This window comes from Salmo salar, chromosome 07 (assembly GCF_965601325.2).
Source record: "Salmo salar chromosome 07, fSalSal1, whole genome shotgun sequence".
NCBI lineage: Eukaryota > Metazoa > Chordata > Actinopteri > Salmoniformes > Salmonidae > Salmo > Salmo salar.
In genome coordinates, this window is record NC_138297.1 from 30,332,886 (window position 1) to 30,355,916 (window position 23,031).

The following is a 23,031-nucleotide window of genomic DNA, read 5'->3' on the forward strand; positions in this document are numbered from 1 at the left end:
TGGCGTTGCACACACCACGCTCTATCAACTGAGCCACACGGGCTCAGTAGAACCTTGTAGAAATGGAGATCAAACTGCATCTATAAAAATAGCTGTTTGTTTGATCAATGAGTCCTATGGCAATGATACTGTTTATCATCTCGTTATGATCACAGTGGCTTTAATTTACTACCATCTGCTGGACAAATTTGGTCATTACGACCTGTCATAAACTCGACGCGCGCTCCGCCAAGTTCAAATTCACACATCACATTTCACGCGGTGAATGGTTTGCAGATGAAAGTCATCGGACCCAAAGATTAGCCACATTTCGATGCCTTTTCGATTTAAAAATTATTACAGTATTTTATCAAACCATAGAGAACTTATTGTCTAACGTTCGTCTAATGCTAATTGAAAATACATTTATGTTGGTTGATTTCTCGCAATGCAGGTGGAATTGGACTTCTCATTCCGTCTTGCTAGCTAGCTACTACTGGCTAGCAATACAGGTGCAAATTGGTGTTGTAATTAATTAGCATGCGAATGACTAGTCATATTTTCAATAAAACCAAAGACGAGGATTGTTGTGGCGAAAGAATCACGTACAAAAACTGCATATTTAATCAAACCGCTCTGGAAAATCAAGTTGCCAGCAATCTGCATTATTTTTTTCTCTCCAAAAACTGAAAAACGGGTTTGCTAACGTTACTAGCTAACTGTAGTAGCAGCCAACTAATAATTGGATCAATTGGACAATAACTCGATTATCCAGACCAGAGGCGTCCTGGTTAAGACAGGTTTGACTTCAACCACCTGCTTACATTTATTAATGGTAATAGCTAAATCAAGATAATTCAAGTTCAACCAACCATGGTAAGTATGGTGACCTGGTTGATAGCTCTGGTCCATTGCTTTAGTGTCCGTTCCTTCACTATCGGAGGAACGGGCACTAACGCCTTGAACCAGAGCTAACCTGAGACATTATCAAGTAGTTAACATCCTTGTTAATAAGTCTGAATGAGTTGCCAGATAGCCTTTTGGCCTGCCTAGCAATGTGTGTTAGCTTTATGTGGAATCTGCAACAATTGGACCCCATGCATTGGTGACTATTGAAGTGAGTAAGGCTACTTCCCAGCAATGTCTATGAACACACCACTAACTATAATTGCTATTCTGTCCTCTGAAACTCTGTTATCCAATCAGTGCTCACACAATTTTAAATCAACGTCTGATAGGCACTCCTATAAATATTGGGAACCTAATCTCTACTTTAATGAACAGAGGGGGAACATGAAGGCTGTGAGCCAGCAGCAAGCCAGGCAGCTCTTACACAACAAGTTTGTTGTCGTCCTGGGGGACTCGAGTAAGTGTACAAACCAATGTAGGTCAGTGGTTCAGTCTTTCATGTCTCCAGGCCCAAGAAGCCCTAGTCCAGGGGTATCAAATCGTACCCAATGAGGTCTGGATACGGCTGGTTTTCTGTTCAACCTGTTAATGAATTGCACCCACCTAGTGTCCCAGCCCTAAATCATTGCCTGATTAGAGGGAAACAAATAAATAATTAACAAACAAAGCAGTAGAACTGGCTTCCGGAGTCTAGATTTGAATTTGAGTGCTAGCCTGTGGTTATCAAATTGAATGTGCAGTGCACCCTTTTGGATGACAAATTGCCAACTGAACTTACGTTGTCAGTCAATGTCCATAATTTGTGTTCTCCACAGTTCAGCGCTCAGTGTATAAGGACATTGTGCTTCTGCTGCAAAAGGACAAATATCTCAGCTTGGCTCAGCTCAAGACTAAGGTAAACCTTGACTCACAGATTTAGAAGGTGAAAGTGAGATATCCCATGCAACATTTCTAGAAAGAGTCTGGGTGATATGTCTTTTAAGGTATAATGGTATGGATCCACATACCGGTATGGATTTTTACAATACTGTCTATAAAGGTATTATCATACAGTGCTAAATAAATGAAAACTTCACTGTCAGTTTTGTCATAGTTTGGTTTAGTATAATAAAAAAAAATTGATTGGAGAAAGCACATTAAAACCACTTAGAATTCATTAGTTGCCATCCTAGGGTCATGCACTACTCATGAAATAGATAACTTGTATTATTCAGAAACATAAAATACTATCATAACGCCATACTGTAAAAAATAAGAAAAACGTTGTGATATGATATTTTGACCATGTTGTCCAACCCTACTATAGATGCATTCTCTCTCTCTATTGTAATATTTTTGCAGCTTTGCTTTCAATGTGTCCTAAAAAAAACAAAATACAGATCCATGATTGATTTAATAATACCAGGACTAAAGTGGCTTCTAGCTTCTTCCCCCTCCCAATCTACCCCCTCTCCCCCTCCTCACCAGGGAGAGATGAGCTTCGAGCAGGACATCCTGGTGGAGGGCGGACGGCTGGGTCAAATGACCAATGGGACGGAATACCGTGAGGTGCGTCACTGGGATGAGAAAAAGGAGAAGACAGTGATTCTTTAGGAAGTATACCTGCACTGGGAATGAATGGTCCTATTTGACACAATTATAACTCTTGGCTTCTATGTGCACTTCCTGATCTCTTATGACATCGGTCTTCTCCTTTATCTCATCCTAAGGTGCGTCAGTTCCGCTCAGACCACCACCTGGTGCGGTTCTACTTCCTGACGAGGATCTACTCGCGCTACATGCAGAGTATCCTGAGGGACTTCGAAGACGGTCTCAAACCAGACGTCGTCATCGTTAACTCCTGTCTCTGGGACGTCTCCAGGTGACCAGTCTGTTAAGGATGTCTGCAGGTTTTACTTGTTTTTTTCATCAAGCATTCATGATACCTACTAGGTCTGTTTTATAGTGTTCACATTGTTAATCTTCTCAATCTGAAAAGTCCAACAAGAAAAGGCGGCAATCGACTAAAAGACAAGACGAGGGCGGTCTGCTTATGGATAATTCCTGTTTTCCTTTCATGTCTTCAAATCCGAAATAAGTTTAAGTTGTCATATTGCTGAAAACAAAAAAGCACTCATTATACAAGTAGATAATGATGAGCGAAGATAAAGAATCGGTTCCATTTCTCATTACTGGTGATGCGGGTGGGCTAAATCTCTAGTCCTGTATCATTGGTCAAACGCATATCCTTTCCAAACGAAGCCTTCAAAATACGAGTTTGGTGTGTTGTGTGACAAATCTTTGTTTTAGTTGCAGATGCCAATGCTGAATAAACCAATAAGCCATTAGAGACTGAATGGTTTTATTGGTTCTGTAGGGATGTGTAATGGACTCTAGTTTTCTTCTTATGGTAAAGTGTTTTATACATTTTTATTTTGTGGCGGTTGACTTTGCATTGTCTCCTTGAAGGCTGGCTGCTGCAGTCATAGCTTTAGGCTATTGCATTCGGAAGGTATTCAGACCCTTGAATTTTCACATTTTGTGACGTTACAGCCTTTTAAAATTGATTTAATAGCCCCCCCCCCCCCCCCCCCCCCAAATCTACCCCATAATGACAAAAACATTAAAAAAAAAAACATTTTTTGTTAATATCACATTTACATAAGTATTCAGACCCTTTACTCAGTACTTTGTTGAAGCACCTTTGGCAGCGATTACAGCCTCAAGTCTTCTTGGGTATGACGCTACAAGCTTGGCACACCTGTATTTGGGGAGTTTCTCCCATTTTTCTCTGCAGATCCTCAAACTCTGTCAGGTTGGATGGGGAGTGTCGCTGCACAGCTATTTTCAGGTCTCTCCAGAGATGTTCCATCGGGGTTCAAGTCCGGGCTCTGGCTGGGCTGCTCAAGGACATTCAGAGACTTGTCCCGAAGCCACTCCTGCGTTGTCTGGGCTGTGTGCTTAGGGTCGTTGTCCTGTTGGAAGGTGAACCTTCACCTGCGGGGGGGGGGATGTGTGTCGTCAATGTAAATAGTCTTATGGCTTGGGGTAAAAGCTGTTAAAGAGCCTTTTTAGTCCTAGACTTGGTGCTCCGGTACCGCTTGCCGTGTGGTAGCAGAGAAAACAGTCTATAACTTGGGTGATTGGACACCATCTAGTATATAGGTCCTGGATGGCATGAAGCTTGGCCCCAGTGATGTACTGGGCCGAACGCACTGTCCACTAGCGCCTTATGGTCAGATGCTGAGCAGTTGCCATACCAGGTGGTGATTCAACCGTTCAGGATGCACTCGATGGTGCAGCTGTAGAACCTTTTGAGGATCTGGGGACCCATGCCAAATCTTTTCAGTCTCCTGAGGGGGGAAAGGTGTTGTCGTGCCCTCTTAACGACTGTCTTTGTGTGTTTGGACCATGATAGTTCGTTGGTGATGTGGACACCAAGGAACTTAACTCTTGACCCGCTCCACTACAGCTCCGTCGATGTGAATGGGAACGTGTTCAGCTCACCTTTTCCTGTAGTCCATGATCAACTCCTTTGTCTTGCTCACATTGAGGGAGAGATTGTTGTCCTGGCACCACACTGCCAGGTCTCTGACCTCCCTATAGGCTGTCTCATCGTTTTCGGTGATCAGGCCTACCACTGTTGTCATCAGCAAACTTAATGATTGTGTTAGAGTCTTGTTTGGCCACGCAGTTGTGGGTTAACAGGGAGTACAGGAGGGGACTAAGTACACACCCCTGAGTGGCCCCAGTGTTGAGGATCAGCGTGGCAGACGTGTTGTTGCCTACCCTTACCACCTGGGGGTGGCCCGTCAGGAAGGCCAGGATCCAGTTGCAGAGGGAGGTGTTTAGTCCCAGGGTCCTTAGCTTTGTGATGAGCTTTGTTGGCACGCTGAGCTGTAGTCAGTGAACAACATTCACATAGGTGTTCCTTTTGTCCAGATGGGAAAGGGCAGTGTGGAGTGCAATAGAGATTGTGGATCTGTTGGGGCGGTATGCAAATTGGATTGGGTCTGGGTATCCGGGAGGATGCTGTTGATATGAGCCATGACCAGCCTTTCAAAGCACTTCATGGCTACCGACGTGAGTGCTATGGGGCGGTAATCGTTTAGGCAGGTTCCTTCGCACAGGGACAATGGTGGTCTGCTTGAAACATAGGAATTACAGACTCGGTCAGGGAGAGGTTGTAAATGTCAGTGAAGACACTTGCCAGTTGGTCCGTGCATGCTTTGAGTACACATCCTGGTAATCCGTCTGGCCCCGCGGCTTTGTGAATGGTGACCTGTTAAAGGTCTTTCTCACATTGGCTACTGAGAGTGTTATCACACAGTCGTCCAGAACAGCTGGTGCTCTCATGCATGTTTCAGTGTTGTTTACCTCGACGAGAGCGTAAAAGGCATTCAGCTCATCTGGTATGCTCGTGTCACTGAGGAGCTCGCGTCTGGGTTTCCCTTTGTAGCCCGTAATAATAGTTTTCAAGCCCTGCCACATCCGACGAGCATCAGTCGGTGTAGTAGGATTCAATCTTAATCCTCTATTGACGCTTTGCTTGTTCGTCTGAGGGCATAGTGGGATTTCTTGTAAGTGTCCGGATTAGTGTCCCGCTCCTTGAAAGCGGCAGCTCTAGCCTTTAGCTCTGTTAGTTTCTAATTATCAGAGTAAGAACTTGACGGACACCTTGAAAGCTTAAACTAGTGATGCACCTATATGACATTTTATGTCCGATACCGAAATCCAATATTTTCCTTGCCCCAAAAAAACGATACTGATAACCGATATTAAAATGTTTAGTGTCCTTTTAAGCATTCTAGTACAGTTAACTATTTAACACACACACGGACGCAGCGGTCTAAGGCACTGCATCTCGGTGCAAGAGTGGTAACTACAGTCTCGGGTTCGAATCAAGGCTGTATCACATCCGGCCATGATTGGGAGTCCCATAGGGCGGCGCACAATTGGCCCAGCGTCGTCCGGGCCGTCATTGTAAAACTGACTTGCCTAGATAAATGAAGGTTACACCCACACACTCACACACACACCACATTGACCAAAAAGTTATTTTGTTGCGATTTACTTTTTGTCCCCATTACCAGTAAAACATAATCAAAACCTATTTCTTTCACTTAATTGCTGTGCTATTTCGTTGTTCAGTCGTTTCATTCTCAACCAGGATTTCTATTGAATGCCGTTTGTTTTTGCGTGTCAAAAAAGATACACGTCAAATACCATTATTTGACCAATTAGGACCTGAATATGACTGCACGTCACATAATAATTTAACACGTTTGTTCATTTTTTACGTAGTTAGTACACATTCCCTCGTATTTCATATGTCACAATGATTCATCGATACATATGCTATGAAGCTGGTAAAGTTGTCTTGGGCACCTGCAATGCTGGTCATACATTTTTTTTTAAAGCTAGCTAGCTTATGGATGCAAACAATGTTCTTCCCCAAAAACATTGCAAAATGACATCTGTTTCAGTAGCTATATAGTTAGCTAACTATATAGCTAGGTGTCATCTAAAATAACCCTAATTTATAAGACAGTTATTTGATTAATGGTGGTCTGGCCCATCTATGTGAAGCTAGCCACAATAAGGATTAGCCACAATAGTGGACTTTGCGGTTAGCCTTCAAAATCAAAGTTTGGCATAATTCTATTTGTATTCATTTGACAGTGATGCAATGACATACTTTTATTTTGAAGGCAAATTTCAAATTCCACTTTTGTGCCTAATCCTTGTTGTGGCTAGCTTCACAACACATTACTCGGTCGGGTCGAGCTCACTAGCCAGATGAGTTCAATTTCAATAGGCGAACAACAGGTGGCAACCTAGCTAATACTTACTCACAAGGATTCCTAAATCATTGCTAAGAATAATGAAAATGACTGCAGTTTCAATTGGTCATTGTTTTCAGGCTGGTTGTATTGGTGCTTGCTAGGTACCAAGCTAAAGCTAGCTATCCCAGAAGTTGCGGTATTGTAAACACATCATTCGTGGTCTGTGTTTGCTTGTTTGCATACTTTTTTGTACAGCTTTGACACGCAAAGACCCAAACGGCATTCCATAGTATGTATGTATGTATGTATGTATGTATGTTGTGAAGCTAATAGCAGTGACGCTATTACTGTGTAACTGTGGTAGAGCAACTTTACATTTACATTTGTCATTTAGCAGATGCTCTTATCCAGAGCGACTTACAGTAGTGAATGCATACATTTTCATACATTTTGTTTTTCCTCCGTACTGGCCCCCCGTGGGAATCGAACCCACAACCCTGGCGTTGCAAACACCATGCTCTACCAACTGAGCCACAGGGAGCCAACATCTGAAAAATAGCACACTTAGTGTGTACCGGTGCTCGACCAGTCGGCAAAAGCCAACATCCACGACAGAGAACGGTTGATTGTCAAGGGCAATAAATTCCATTATCATGGCTTTAATGAATTTCACCTTTGAGTTGTCTCACTGAAATGTTCTTACTCTTTCAAATGACTGCTCGACTTGTTGACTGCTCGATCCGCACAGCAGTCATTGTGTGGGCTAGGTTAGGAATGCTGTGTTGCCACGTAAAATTTAGCGCTACACATGCGTCATTAAGCCATGTACCTACGTTATATGGGTATGCACTGTAGCTTTGACATCGGTTTTTAACATAGGCGTTAAACTAGACATCGGGCCAATACCGATGTTGGCATTTTTAGCTAATATCGACCGATTCCGATATGTTCACCCCATATCGTGCATCCCTATCTTAAACCAAGTTTAGTCTTCCCAGAGGGTCAATACAGCTGCATCAGACAGACATGGTTCCACCCGTGGTAGTATACATACCCCAATTTGGGTGGAATCTCCTCCTTATCGCTGAACATTGCATCTTTATTGCTTGGCAGGAAACTAAGTGATACAGGCAATAAACGGTTCCCTTGACGTGACCTGACCTTGACCCCCTTATCCACGGCTCTCTCCCCTTACCAGTACTGCCACATGTGACCGTTTTCCCTGCACTCAGCCCATTCCAAGCTTAATTGCTCCCACCATAACCCTTCCTCCTACAGATAACCATTAACTCCTGGTGTAGACCCTCGGCTATGGCACCCCTCATGTCTCTATTACAACTAATGATTAATAATGGTTAAAGCTCGGTGCAGTTCAAACCCATCAGCTCGATGCAGATGTTGCCTGTAATCCATGGCTTCTGGTTGGGATACAGTGAGGGGGGAAAAAGTATTTGATCCCCTGCTGATTTTGTATGTTTGCCCACTGACAAAGAAATGATCAGTCTATAATTTTAATGGTAGGTTTATTTGAACAGTGAGAGACAGAATAACAACAAATAAATCCAGAAAAACGCATGTCAAAAATGTTATAAAATGATTTGCAATTTAATGAGGGAAATAAGTATTTGACTCTTCTGCAAAACATGACTTAGTACTTGGTGGCAAAACCCTTGTTGGCAATCACAGAGGTCAGACGTTTCTTGTAGTTGGCCACCAGGTTTGCACACATCTCAGGAGAGATTTTGTCCCACTCCTCTTTACAGATCTTCTCCAAGTCATTAAGGTTTTGAGGCTGACGTTTGGCAACTCGAACCTTCAGCTCCCTCCACAGATTTTCTATTGGATTAAGGTCTGGAGACAGGCTAGGCCCCTCCAGGACCTTAATGTGCTTCTTCTTGAGCCACTCCTTTTTTGCCTTGGTCGTGTGTTTTGGGTCATTGTCATGCTGGAATACCCATCCACGACCCATTTTCAATGCCCTGGCTGAGGGAAGGAGGTTCTCACCCAGGATTTGACGGTACATGGCCCCGTCCATCGTCCCTTTGATGCGGTGAAGTTGTCCTGTCCCCTTAGCAGAAAAACACCCCAAAGCATAATGTTTCCACCTCCATGTTTGACGGTGGGGATGGTGTTCTTGGGGTCATAGGCAGCATTCCTCCTCCAAACACGGCGAGTTGAGTTGATGCCAAAGAGCTCCATTTTGGTCTCATCTGATCACATCACTTTCACCCAGTTGTCCTCTGAATCATTCAGATGTACATTTGGCAACCTTCAGACGGGCATGTATATGTGCTTTCTTGAGCAGGGGGACCTTGCGGGCGCTGCAGGATTTCAGTCCTTCACGGTGTAGTGTGTTACCAATTGTTTTCTTGGTGACTATGGTCCCAGCTGCCTTGAGATCATTGACAAGATCCTCCCGTGTAGTTCTGGGCTGATTCCTCACCATTCTCATGATCATTGCAACCCCACGAGGTGAGATCTTGCATGGAGCCCCAGGCCGAGGGAGATTGACAGTTCTTTTGTGTTTCTTCCATTTGCGAATAATTGCACCAACTGTTATCACCTTCTCACCAAGCTGCTTGGCGATGGTCTTGTAGCCCATTCCAGCCTTGTGTAGGTCTACAATCTTGTCCCTGACATCCTTGGAGAGCTCTTTGGTCTTGGCCATGGTGGAGAGTTTGGAATCTGATTGATTGATTGCTTCTGTGGACAGGCGTCTTTTATACAGGTAACAAACTGAGATTAGGAGCACTCCCTTTTAAGAGTGTGCTCCTAATCTCAGCTCGTTACCTGTATAAAAGACACCTGGGAGCCAGAAATCTTTCTGAATGAGAGGGGGTCAAATATTTATTTCCTTCATTAAAATGCAAATCAATTTATAACATTTTTGACATGCGTTGTTCTGGATTTTTTTTTTGTTATTCTGTCTCACTGTTCAAATAAACCTACCATTAAAATTATAGACTGATAATTTCTTTGTCAGTGGACAAATACTTTTTTCCCCTCACTATGTATGTACGTACGGTCACTGTGGGGACGACAATGTCGATGCACTTATTGATGAAGCCGGTGACTGAGGTGGTATATATAATTTTTAACAGTTAAAACGGCCAAGAAGTAGCCTATTCTAATGGAGGCCTATTCATTTTCTAGAGTACAAACACAATTAAAACATTGACACATGAAATTATTGTTTCTGTAGGGCCTATAAGCAAACCATAAATAAATGGGCACATTTGAAAACAGGCATAGAGCCACTTGGACCATGAGACCAAATCTTTCCCCAAAATTGCTTTTCTGGCCATCCCTTCCCATTTTCAACTCCCCATTCGCAGCTTTTCTCTTATTGAATTGCACATGTTAATGCCACTGAATAGTGGCTACAAAGCACAATAAGACCGACATCAAACGCCTTAACGGCTACTCAACGAAAGCAAATGCAGGACAAAAGTGGTCAAAACTACATAATGCATTGAAATAAAAGGCATAAATCAAAGGATTGGTTACACTAATCAAGCGAAAAAACTCGACTGGACAAATGGCGAAATCAGGAAGTAGGCCTAGACTACAAAGGAAAACCCCACGTTTTTAAAAGGAGCTGAGGCCACGCCTGTTCTTATTCAGCACAGCTTAATGGACAGCGCTTCTCCTGCATCTCCACTCTTTGTCACTGGTACGCCTATAGCGGAGCTCTGTGGTGCTGAAATGGACAACTCCTCTGTTCAGTTGGCAATATACTGTATATCCCCTTTTGGGGAATTTTTGACAGGTTATAGGCATTGTCCCTTTTTCCTCAGTGGATTAACGTGAACTTTTTCTGACCAAAAAGGTGACGCAATTGAGTGGCTGCAAGGGGAAAGTATTTGGCCCACTAACCGAAATGGAATAGAATGCTTAAAACCTTGGTATTATATCTATGGCTTAAAACACATAACTGCCTTTAGGGTCATACACTGTAGCCTAAGCTTGCCAAATCATGATCCTTTGCTTTCACAACAAACGCTCAACTCTTATTTTGAAAGCTAGGTTGGATATGCATATGGCAAATGATGGGACTACAGATATAGCCCCACCCACATAACAAGTGATGAGAAAAATAACCAAATCCTTATTTTGTCATATTATTTTGAAAAACAGTGCTTTTTAATTTTTGGCAGTTTTTAGGCTAGTTCCAACTAAAAACAACGTGTTTTTTGATATTATGGATTTAAAGACAAGAAAATATAATCAAATTTTGAATTATGTGGAAAAGCATTTAGCGTCTGACAATTTTGGGCTTAAAAATGGGCCTTTTATGTTTTTCTTGTTTTGACCGATGACATAAGCACATTTTCACTGTTGTTACATTTTGTTTAATTATTGGAGTGGCTCGCAACGCAAATGAAGTGGATACGTAGATACTTTTTCATTTCGCCTGTAAGAACAAGTTCTCCAGTCTGACTAGTCTTCGCTGTCAGTCATGCTTGCGCCTTAATATCTAGCCCAAACCCCATTCTACTGCGAATTTGCGCATACGTTATATAATTTTATAAACCATGTCGCGGGCCGTTTTAAATTACTCATGGTCTGTGAGGTTTGATAACACACGACCATGTTTAGTCATGTTGCCTGGCTTGCTAGCTAATATGGTACCCCTTGGCGATGCACACATTTGGATGGCAAAGGGATAGTTAGCCTACTCATAGTAGTACTTCAAAAGTAGGAAGCGTATGCCTAATCAATGTATTTCTAAGCTAAATCTGAATCCAAAATCCATATTTTTCTGGCGTTCCTTATTCTGTTTGGTGCCTAACTTTTGGGAGCAGTGTGTGTGTGTGTGAGAGAGGGAGAGTGTGTAGGCTGTGTGTAAAGTTGTCTGAAGAGTAGGCTGAAGATGTGGGGTCCCCCCCTTCCTTAATGAAAAGGCAGATCATTATGTGTTTATATTCCTTACTACATTCCTCCTGCCCACATGTAGGCATTTGGAAATGAGCAAATCAGCTATTTTCTACAATAGCCTTTTCTATTATACAGTGAAAAGTGCAGTTTCTCCCCTATATTAATTTAGCAGCGGCATACCACTGCTGCAAAATAAACTCAGCAAAAAAAGAAGGGTCCTTTTTTCAGGACCCTGTCATTCAAAGATAATTTGTAAAAATCCAAATAACTTAACTGTAAAGGGTTTTAACACTGTTTCCCATGCTTCTTCAATGAACCATAAACAATTAATGAACATGCACCTGTGGAACGGTCGTTAAGACACTAACAGCTTACAGACGGTAGGCAATTAATAAGGTCACAGTTATGAAAACTTAGGACACTAAAGAGGCCTTTCTACTGACTCTTAACACCAAAAGAAAGATACCCAGGGTCCCTGCTCATCTGCATGAACGTGCCTTAGGCATGCTGCAAGGAGGCATGAGGACAGGGCAATAAATTGCAATGTCCGTACTGTGAGACGCCTAAGACGGCGCTACAGGGAGACAGAACGGACAGCTGATCGTCCTGGCAGTGGCAGATCACGTGTAACAACACCTGCACAGGATCGGTACATCTGAACATCACACCTGCGGGACAGGTACAGGATGGCAACAACAACTGCCCGAGTTGGAACGCACAATCCCTCCATCAGTGCTGACTGTCCACAACAGGCTGAACTGAGGGCTTGTAGGCCTGTTGTAAGGTAGGTCCTCACTAGACTTCACTGTCAACAACGTTGCCTATGGGCACAAACCCACCGTCGCTGGACCAGACAGGACTGGCAAAAAGTGCTCATCGCTGACGAGTCGCGGTTTTGTCTCACCAGGGGTGATGGTTGGATTCGCGTTTATCGTCGAAGGAATGAGCGTTACACCAAGGCCTGTACTCTGGAGCGGGATCGATGTGGAGGGTCCGTCATGGTCTGGGGTGGTGTGTCACAGCATCATCGGACTGAGCTTGTCATTGCAGGCAATGTCAACGCTGTGTGTTACAGGGAAGGCATCCTCCTCCCTCGTGGTACACTTCCTGCAGGCTCATCCTGACATGACCCTCCAGCATGACAATGCTACCAGCCATACTGCTCGTTCCGTGTGTGATTTCCTGCAAGGCAGGAATGTCAGTGTTCTGCCATGGCCAGCTAAGAGCCCGGATCTCAATCCCATTGAGCATGTCTGGGACCTGTTGGATCGGAGGGTGAGGGATAGGGCCATTCCCCACAGAAATGTCAGAGAACTTGCAGGTGCCTTGATGGAAGAGTGGAGTAACATCTCACAGTAAGAACTGGCAAATCTGGTGCAGTCCATGTGGATGAGATGCACTGCAGTACTTAGTATCTGGTGTGGCCACCAGCTGCATTGACTGTTACTTTTGATTTTGTCCCCCCCCCCCTTGTTCAGGGGCACATTATTCAATTTCTGTTAGTGACATGTCTGTGGAACTTCTTCAGTTTATGACTCAGTTGTTGAATCTTGTTATGTTCATACAAATATTTACACATGTTAAGTTTGCTGAAAATAAACGCAGTTGACAGTGAGGACGTTTCTTTTTTTGCTGAGTTTATATGTGTGTCTATCTTTATTTATATTTACGAGTCACTCTGATGGCATAACAACATGGCAAAATGTGTAGAATTGCAGGAAATTAGCTTTAAAACAGCAAAACTTTCTCTGCGGCCAAGAGGGCCTATAAAATCTGCGGTCCGAGACCGCTCCATTGTCCACAGCCACTACTACGCCCCGCCACTCCCCCATGCCAACTTTGCCGCTGATTAAAAATATCCTAGGGGAACACTGAACTGTGAAGTTAAATTCAATTCGTTGTATTGTGTAGAGGTGTGACTATCGGGGACAAGTTTTTGTTCAGAACGTATCCAAAACGGGAACATGCATTCTGGGAGAGCAGGGCTAACCCCTTGGGTATCCCGATACTACTCTGTATTGCGATACTTGGCCTGGTATCACAATCTAGAGCAAATTGATGGTATTGTGAGAGCTTCGTCCCAAAAATAGGCACATTTTCTTGCATTATACAACCATTTTTTTGTGTGCACGTTTAAAAATAAATTACAAGTTTTACTTTTTTGGGGCCCTCACGAGTTTGTCCCTGGTCTTGTCTTGTCACCCAGGTATAACCCTAAATGGCATGTTGAGTACCAGGAGAACCTTCATAAGCTCTTTGACAAGATGAACTCCATCCTGCCTCCTGAATGTCTGGTCATGTGGAACATGACCATGCCCCTGGGGAAGAGGATCGTAGGGGGCTTCTTCGTTCCTGAGGTAGGTAGATGACGAGGCAGGGTCGTGTTCAATAGGCACGGATTTGGAATCATCTTGATTTACTACCCAAACTTTAATGTTTATTTTTGGCTTTCCGCTTTAAGGATGTTTTGCTCCTATTTAATGTGACCCAGTAATTGCTCAATTATAGTAAATGATGTGCATTGTACAACAATAATGGCTAAAGAACTATTATACCTCACCCTTTAATTTCTCCCAACCAGATAGAGCACAGGGGCCCAACGCTGTGCTACGACGTGATCCAGGCCAACTTCTACAGCAGCAAGATGGCCGTCGCCTACGGCCTTGACGTCCTGGACCTCCACTTCCAGTTCCGCTTCTCGCTTGAGCACCGCATGAAGGATGGGGTCCACTGGAACTCTGTGGCCCACCGACGTATCACCACCTTACTGCTGCAACATGCTGCAGAGGCCTGGGGAGTGGTGCTGCACTGTCCTGCCACTACTGTTGGTTAGTACACACGCACACACACACACTGTAAATACATACACACTTGTACTCTCTAGCTCACTGATGCATCACATCCTTACTACTGCTGCACAGGTCTGGGGGTTTGTGCTACACTGTCCTCTCACCACCGCTAGTTAGTAGAACACCACACGCATACAGTATAATAAATATACATACACACATCACCTGTCTGGTTTTGAATTTGACTGTCAGTTGAAAGACTGGTATTCTTCTCCCTGTAGGGCACATTGATCATTCAGAGCAGCAGCAGCAGCTCAAAGCCTACACAAAAACCATGACCAAGAACACAGGTAAGTGGTGGCTTCCTCCTCACTGTATTGGTCAGTACAGTAGTACCATGCCGGGTTATCGTGACGTTGAGGTTATAAGAATATTTTGAGGGTAAATACACAACACAGCGGATGAGAAGAGTAAAGACTAGAGTACTAATGGTCAATAGGGAATTGTAAATAGGAGTTGGGTTTCAGTTCAACATCTGTTTAGAATCTGGAATGTCACTCCTGAACTCAGAGCTACGTGTGCTACGGTCTGTACATTGAGTCAGGAGCAGGATACTTATTTGGCCATTGGCCCAGTTGTACTGCAAGGACTTCTGATTGGTCAACTCCAGGCTAGGGTGGGGGGGGGGGGTTATAAATGGCATCCTGTTCCTTTGTTCTGTGGAGAAAAACTGAGGACAGGGGAGACTGAACATCTACCTCCCAGCATAACATCTATGATTTGTCCTTCTCAAATAAACCTGTTTTTCTCCCCCTGATTTGCTTTGGAGTTTGTGTTATTCCCTCATTGCTAGACACCTGGCACTATCCACCAGAGCCTCATTTCAGGAGACCAGACCCCAGGATGATGAACCCAGGTCACTGCAGTGGTAAAATGATTGACTGACTGCCTTGTTCACTTGACTGCCTTGTTCACTTGACTGCCTTGTTCACTTGACTGCCTGGTTCACTTGACTGCCTGGTTCACTTGACTACTGTGGAGTTTAACCTGCATCTTCACCTAATGCCACTTTTAAAAGGCTGCTGTCATTCACACCCACTTGACTTGCCTCCTTCACACCTGTCCCTCTGTGCACAGCACCTGAGTAACCAATTCATTCACAAGTCCCACAACTGTGTAATGATTCATGACCACAGGTAATGGGAGGTTTGAATCCTAAGGAATCTTTCAGTGAGTGGAGATAAATGTATGTATAATGTGTAGTGACCCTGCCATGTAATTCACCAGTTGCCTGGGCAACAGAGGGGTTTGGACACTATGACGGATACGAGCCTCAGGCAAACTATTTCACTCCCAATTCAGCAGGTATGAATCAGATATTTGTATAATGACAACTTCCTAATACAGCTCTTGAGAAACCTTTTTGGGAAGAACAATTCTGTATTCATTAATTCAACTCACTCAACTGCAACATCCGTCTCTCCTCGTGTCCTGTATCTCTAAGGTGGCAGCCTGCATTGGACTCCGTCCTTCAGCCCTACAGATCTATGGAAGGATAGCTTACGTACATTAAACTGAACAACATTTCTCTTTTATTTTTTTTAGCTCTAGGATGGCATCCTGCTGAGGACTCAGGCCTTGAGCCCTACAGGCCAGCTTCAGATGAACCCTACAGGCCAGCTTCGGATGAACCCTACAGGCCTCTGGAAGGGAAATACAGCAGCTGCGGAGAACAGTTCTACGGGGTAAGGGGCAAACACCATTGAGGGTTTTAAAGGGACACCACTACTATTTCCCGTTTTGTCATGTAGATACTGGTATGTTGCTTGAAATTATGACCGATTTTAAAAGTGGTGAGGTTGAAATTGCACTTAACTCCACCGTTTTAGCTTGGCCTTTAATCTGTGATTTGACTGTTTTAGACATCCTTTGTTTCTCTATTTATTGCCTTTTTGTTTGCTTTTATTTCTTCCATTTTTTTTATTGTGAGGTTTTGCGATTTCTAAATGCACTTTTAAATTGTCATGTCACATTTGAAAATGAATAGATACAATTTGATTTGATTCTATGAGGACGACCTCCCCGTCCACCCCAAGTTCGGCGCTGGCTACTTCAGCTTCAAGGAGAACCAAGCCAACAGACCAAGCCTGGTCAACAGACAGCCGACTGCCCCGGTGCATCACAGACACACCCAAGTGGTCTACAGACATCCCCCAGTCAACAGACACTCACTGGACAACGGATGTAGGGAAAATAACGGGATGGTCCGGAACACTAGTAAGTTGACAAACACGTGCGCACAGTAGCCTAATCATGGGACCTCTGACACTGGCCATAGTAGGCAAGACAGATTTTGGACACGGCCATTAAGTGTAGTTCTGTATACCTATCCCTCCAGATTCCATTGTGTGAAGCAGAACATTTAGCCATTGAAGTCTCTCCTCCCTTGCTTGATGCAAAAGGGATTTACAAGTAGAGCCTCTGCTCTGTAGTAAAGAATTGTATCAATCCTGGGGTGATTGGGCTTTAAATGACTGTTTAGCACTCTCCCTTTAATCTCTTCCAGCTGGACACTACAGGCCGGTGCAGCATAATAAGGCCTACCACCCCAGACCCTCCGTCCCTCTCCGTCCTGAGAACCAGTATGTGATGAGGAAGAAACAACCGAAGAAGCACTACGCCCCGTACACATGCCAGAGATACTGACTGGAAAGCTCTTGTACTTTAGTTCGGGGTAGCCCTTATACAGGCTGTGCAAACTAGGACAGAGCTTTTCCTGGACCATGTGACCAGGAGAAACTCCGGGCCCTGTATATAGTGTTCAAACTAATGGTACTTGCTCATCTCATCACGTGATTATGTATGGGCAGCGCTTAAAGGTATTTCATAATTCTGTAACTTGCTTGTGTATCCCAAACATGGGTGGTGCCTCAAACTACAGTTCTAGAGGGCTGTGTATTGTCTTCTGCTCAAGAAATCACAGTTTTCTTTTTAAATTGTTTATTTTTACTGTTGAGGCTTTTTAAGTTGAAAAGCTGTGGCATTATATTCTGTCAGTCTATATCTTAGTATTTTCTTGCCATGGTGGGGGTTGGTTGTATGTTTAGGCATACTGGGAAAATTTTACAATAAAATTGCACTGATTTAGTTCCCATTGAGTCTCCTCATCCTCTCCTTGTGTTTTAGTCCAGGTCTAGGCATGGAAAGAATTTCATGTTACCAAGCAATCAATTTTGTTAGGTAAGAACTTTATTGGTCCGTTTTTGGATAGTCATACAGCTTCCCGTCAGTCCACTGTGTTGTCTTACATGGTCTTCAACGAACACTGTTGGAGAGTAGGTACCTCTTGCTGTATGTATGGTTGAAATGTTCTGCACTGAACACTGGAGTAGGAACATGTTAAACAGTATAATGGCTTGAGGTTAACTTTCAGCACTAGCCACATCCTAGACTATTCAGCATTTACCACCCCGACATACTTGCATTCATCTACCATAATGACTAAGGTCTCGACACATATGGTCTAACTTAACTTGTGAATAATACCAACTTGATTTATAAATCAGTGAAACCTGGTTGCTGTAGGCATGTCAAACACCCTACATTTATCAAATTAGCTTCCCATCTCAGCCAAATGAACAGAAGTTAAAGGTGTATGAATTGTTACGTTATAGGGTGCCTTTTGACAGAATACATTAGTCAATATCTCACAACGTGGTGAATTTGCTTGGTCCTGACTGCTGGTTTACACAGGTAGGTGTAGATTTAAATAATCAACACAGTACAAAAAAAAGTGCAATGCATGAATAATTGTGTCATTTCCCTATGGTTAAAAGTATGGAGAAACAAAATGTACACACACCAAGCGAGTTGACGATGGAGCAGAAATTGGTTAAATCAATTCTAGAGATGCAACATTCACGAGTTGAGCCACTCAAAAGCTGCTTTAAAAAGACTGACAATCATGTAGAACGTGTTGGTAAAGAGTAACAATTACTGTATGAAGTATTAGAACTAGACGAGAACACTTGTCTCTTTGGCATAGATGTGTAATACCTTTGACCAGGTGGTGTAGTGTAACAACGTGTCCTGAGAGAATCTGATGAATAGGAAATGGGCTGGAACTGAAAAGAAAAACATTTTTTGCATCTGCTGTGCTCTGATTGGAGGAGCTTGCTATCACTTGTGGACGCAGGCCAATGGGATGGCATCTTAGGTCATGAGGAGGCGGTGCACTTGCTGCAGGTGCTGCTGTGATAAGACGAGACGGTGCACCTGCTCCTGGCCCTTGGCACATGGGATGGCCACGCGCCCTATGAACACCGTACCCCCCTGCTTCTCCTCCTTGGCCTGAAAGGAGAAGAACAGGTCAAAGGACAACAAATACAGTCTTATGCCTAAACCAGATATCTTGTATTTATGTGTGTGTGTGTTACCTTGACGAAGGAGGAAATGGGGAAGGTGGCAAAGTCAGAGGAGACCTTCGCCCCAGGCTGCTGAGAAACCACATGCTCTGACACTTCACCCTGAGAGAGAGAGATGTGTCCATTTCCATGATAGAGAGATTAGTGGACAAAATCTGTCTGTGGTGTAGAGAAATACTATGATTATTACTAGGGGTGATCATATAAATTCAGGTCACCTTCAGTTTGTCCAGAGCGTCACTCAGAGACTGCAGACGAGCTGTCTGGTCCAGGAGCTGAGCACTCGCACTCACTGTAGGAGAAAGAGACGGTACATATTAGATTTTATTATCTAACTCAAATACACACGTACTGAAAAACAATATAAACTACGCTACACACTCACAAAACCCTTTAGACACACACACACACACAGACCTGGTGTCTTCCTGTCACACAAAAACAAACACACCCACATCCCTCCCACCTGGAGTCTTCCCGGTGATGTCGACCACCTTAACGGCGGCGCTCATCTTGAGCAGGGTCCCCAGGAGCTGGTCTGTCTTCCTGTAGAGAGCCCCGTGGAGAGGCCCCTCAGCAGGGGGAGAGGTGGAGGCCTCTCTCAGAGGAAGCTTGGGGACGTGGAGGGGAGGGAGGGAGGCTAACTGGGCTCTCATCTTCTCTGCCTGGAGGAGAGCGATATACAGAGAGTTATCAATAGAGACAGCGACACAGAGCTAACTACAGTCAGAAACATACATGTATACATTAAAAGGAATGGACTACTTTCAATTAACTACTAGTGAACATACGTTCCATGATAAATAGACTGTTCAATGAACTACATCAAGAAAAGCATACAACACAGACAGACTTCAATGATCTTCAAAAATACAGTTCTCGTTACTGGTAAAAAGAGAAATAATGAATCCATATTTTGATTAGGACAGAATAGAGATGGCACTAAAAGTGACACACACAAGTCAGTTCCCTGCAGTGTTCTGACCTTCAGTCTGTTGTTCTCGTTCTTCAGGTGTTTGATGCCCAGTCTCTGGGTCTCCACCTGCTGACGGAGGAGAGGGGAGTCCACCACCTGCATCGGCCCAGACAGGCCCCCTGCTCCTGGGGCAACACCCGCTGGAGAGGAGGTAGGGAGGGGGTGGGAGGAGGAGAGAAGGGGGGATAGGGAGGGGTAAGACATTAGTAAATTAAAACAGTCAGAACATATTTAGCAGATTATAAACCCTAATCACAACATGGCTTTAGGATTGGATGATATTATGTTAGTATCGTCTATCGAGGATGATTGACAGCCATCATCGATGGTGATGTGACAGACGATACCAAGCCTATTTCAGCTTGACTGTGGCCACACAGTAAAAAGCAGAGTCAAGCAAAGCCAGCAGAAAATTGCATGGGTGACATTGAGAAAATGGCCTATATATTTCTATTGGCTATAGTCAATTTCTAAAAATATGTTATATTTGCAGAATGCAAGAGTACAACTTAGGCAGAGCTAAGAGTTTCACCAAAGCAGCGCAAAATGTCCGTTCGGGAAAATGTTTTGGTTTTTTTCTCTCTCTCAAATGTCAGATGATCTGGGCCAATAACCAAAGTACATTTTTATAGTGGACACACTGGTATCTTATTGATTTAAAAGACACATTTTCTCTCCATTTGATATGAATATGACTTGGACTATTAAGGCACTCTTTCAGTTTAATGCATACTGGATTTCTCCCACCGCGCTATTTCATGATCTATCGCAGAAAGTAACGTTTTATTTGAATAACCTGAATTTCCTAAAAACATGGTATGCCTGAGGTAATAATGAGAGAACAAATTTGAAAAATACCTTAGGCTACAGTTGAGCAAAGCACTATAAGACAGACATTATGCATGAGAGACCCTTATCCTACTAATTGAAATATCATATAAGCAGTATCCCTTTCCACTCACAGCCCGTCATGCGTTATACGGGTTGAAATGGCAGATTGTCATTCGCCTAAATTGGAATGCAGTGGCTGTACAGTAACACGCATACATAACGTCAGAGCTCAGGTTCTCCGCTTCACAGCGCTGTGGATTTTGACAGACAGCCGTTATAAACTTGAGCACCGCGCGTGATTAGACACCCCCCCACTCCCTCCCGCTAATTGGGATACTTTTGCACATTTGCTGTCTGAGTGAGGGAAATGCTGTAAATCGAGAAGAGTTTATGTGTTCTGAAAGATGAGACGTTAACAATGACAATAAATACCGCTTTGATGTCACACAAGCAAACCACACACCCATGAGTCCAAATGTGCACTTTTACATTCCCATATTTGAAAGTCATTTACACTATCAACGATTGTGATCGCTACGTTCGATCAACATTTGAATGCACTCGTGACTCCATTCTATGCACACCAAAAATTACAATCCGTTTGTCTGAAGTGTCTTTTGAAAACCTAACACTAAGATCATATTGTAATGAAACAGCAGGGAGCAGGCCTCGAACCCTCGACCTTCAAGCCCGAGGTCCGGCGCGCTATCGACTATGCCGCAAAAGCATGCTCAAGCGACAGAGTCGATTTCCGCGCTTATAAACCCAGGGTCGTCACAATATTTTAGAACTTAGCTAGCCATGTTGGCAATAGAACCAGCTTTCAAATGATGCCACCTGACCCAGATTGCGATTTATAAATGGACCGTTTTTTTGGATAGCGTAACCAACAACAGTAATGTGTGTGATGATGGTGGGGACGCAGGGCTGTGTTCCAGACAAGTGTGCTTGCTTCAGTTCCTAAATGGCAAAGCTACGAGCTCAACAAAAAAAAAGCACCTGATAGCTGAAGGCTCTTTCCTGGAGTCATAAAAGTGCATGGAAATTACTTAGTAACTGTGCACAGTCTGGGAGAGGTGTATGGCCACTGGAAGACACCAATTAGACCGCTCGATCAAAACCTTGCAATCGTTTTTTTCTTATCTTGCACCTACTTCAAAAATGTCAATGAATATTCGTATTGTTACTGGATGTAACACGAGTATTTTCAGATTTCGTCATTTACAAAATGTTGTGGAAAGTACAGTAAATGTAAAATGCACATACAATCAACAAGTCTTGTATCAGGTTGAACTATTGCGTCCTCACCTTTGGTCTGATAATTTCCTCATCTCCAGTGTTCCCTGTCAATTGCTACCATGGTCATGCATATGCTTTTTATAGTTCTTCTATTAGGAATATGTAAAAAATGTGGCCCTATCCATATGGATAAATTCCAGTTATGAAGTGCATTTCCCAAATATTCTAATAAAGGTGTTTGTCCTAAAGTTGCAGCTTTTAAATCGGAACAATTATGAAAGTCGGATTCTATGCTATTCTTAATCACAGCTTTATTTTGAATGGCAAATATTTTAGGCCACAAGAAGTGAAATTGAGCAAACAAGATATAAAAATAGAACAATAAAAAATTAAAACTTAGGCTACAGCTGAGCAAAGCTTATGAAAGAAACGATGCGTAGCCTATAGTTGGCCTACGCCCATTTCCATATTATTCCAAAAAATGTGCACCCTTACCTACAACGTATAGTCTAGTAGCCTAGGCCTAATAAGAGAGGACGAGGCAAAAATGCAAATCAGTTTATAATATTAACCAGTTGAGGACAGCAGAGTTGCTTGCTCTGCAGCCCATGATGATTTACAACCCATTGAGACTGTTGACTGTGTGTCACTCGCTACATTTGCATGCTTCGGCACACACAGACCGGCAGGGATGTAATGATTAATTGATACACATCGGTATGAGTGGACCCGTCGTTCCACAGGACCCATTTGGTCAGAAATGTATTCAAACGTCATGAAAATCGGCGGTTCACAAAATGTTTTCTGCTAAAATGTCTTTAAAAAAAAAATAAAAAAATTGCTGCAGGGACTTGCTTCCATTCAGCCACAAGAGCATTAGTGAGGTCTGACACTGATGTTGGGTGATTAGACCTGGCTCGCAGTCAGCGTTCCAATTCATCCCAAAGGTGTTCGATGGGGTTGAGGTCAGGGCTCTGTGCAGGCCAGTCAAGTTCTTCCACACCGATCTCAACAAACCATTTCTGTATGGACCTCGCTTTGTGCACAGGGGCATTGTCATGCTGAAACAGTAAAAGGGCCTTCCCCAAACTGTTGCCACAAAGTTGGAAGCACAGAATCGTCTAGAATGTCATTGTATGTTGTGGCGTTAAGATTTCCCTTCGTTGAAACTAAGGGGCTTAGCCCGTACCTTGAAAAACAGCCAAACTATTATGCCTCCAACAAACTTTACAGTTGGCACT

At 43.5% G+C, this 23,031-nt stretch overlaps 2 protein-coding genes and 1 non-coding gene across 16 annotated transcripts in view; 1 reads left to right on the plus strand and 2 right to left on the minus strand.

The window, feature by feature from the left end:
• Window positions 1-255: 255 nt before the first annotated feature.
• fam113 (family with sequence similarity 113) lies at window positions 256-17,474 on the plus strand. 6 transcript variants are annotated; one of them, XM_014207225.3, is made up of 13 exons: window positions 256-855; window positions 1,264-1,345; window positions 1,704-1,783; window positions 2,356-2,436; window positions 2,598-2,749; window positions 13,738-13,888; window positions 14,113-14,359; window positions 14,602-14,670; window positions 15,150-15,248; window positions 15,608-15,685; window positions 15,926-16,065; window positions 16,393-16,597; window positions 16,887-17,474. In XM_014207225.3, the coding sequence occupies exons 1-13, from the start codon at window positions 853-855 to the stop codon at window positions 17,024-17,026; spliced, it is 1,527 nt and encodes a 508-aa protein (XP_014062700.1). In that variant the 5' UTR covers window positions 256-852; the 3' UTR covers window positions 17,027-17,474. The 6 variants fall into 6 exon arrangements, with proteins under 6 accessions (XP_014062700.1, XP_045577797.1, XP_045577793.2 ...); XM_045721841.2 differs by lacking the exon at window positions 256-855 and having other exon boundaries at window positions 862-1,345; window positions 2,268-2,436; XM_045721837.2 differs by lacking the exon at window positions 256-855 and having other exon boundaries at window positions 862-1,345.
• Window positions 7,121-7,196, minus strand: trnaa-ugc (transfer RNA alanine (anticodon UGC)). The gene has a single exon. It is a non-coding gene; the product is annotated as a tRNA-Ala (tRNA).
• Window positions 17,475-17,547: 73 nt separating the features above from the next.
• Window positions 17,548-23,031, minus strand: part of LOC106608960 (dynactin subunit 1) — a 33,605-nt gene continuing 28,121 nt past the window's right edge. For 7 of the 9 annotated variants that reach the window (XM_014207223.3, XM_014207222.3, XM_045721826.2 and 4 more), the window contains 5 exons: window positions 19,730-19,860; window positions 19,196-19,409; window positions 18,963-19,036; window positions 18,757-18,846; window positions 17,548-18,670 (listed from right to left, as the gene is read on the minus strand). In XM_014207223.3, coding sequence (XP_014062698.3) covers window positions 18,533-18,670; window positions 18,757-18,846; window positions 18,963-19,036; window positions 19,196-19,409; window positions 19,730-19,860 — 647 coding nt within the window. In that variant the 3' untranslated portion in view covers window positions 17,548-18,532. The remainder of the gene's footprint in view (window positions 18,671-18,756; window positions 18,847-18,962; window positions 19,037-19,195; window positions 19,410-19,729; window positions 19,861-23,031) is intronic. The other 2 variants (XM_014207224.3, XM_014207219.3) reach the window with 1 other exon arrangement.

What these genes read in the sequence shown, in the direction of transcription:
- fam113 (XM_045721837.2), top strand. Translation starts at nt 1,120, where the DNA reads ATGTCTATGAACACACCACTAACTATAATTGCTATTCTGTCCTCTGAA. An exon ending in GAACCCAGGTCACTGCAGTG is followed by an intron (nt 15,249 to 15,607) that starts GTAAAATGATTG and finishes GTAATTCACCAG; the next exon opens with TTGCCTGGGCAACAGAGGGG. An exon ending in GCGGAGAACAGTTCTACGGG is followed by an intron (nt 16,066 to 16,392) that starts GTAAGGGGCAAA and finishes TGATTCTATGAG; the next exon opens with GACGACCTCCCCGTCCACCC.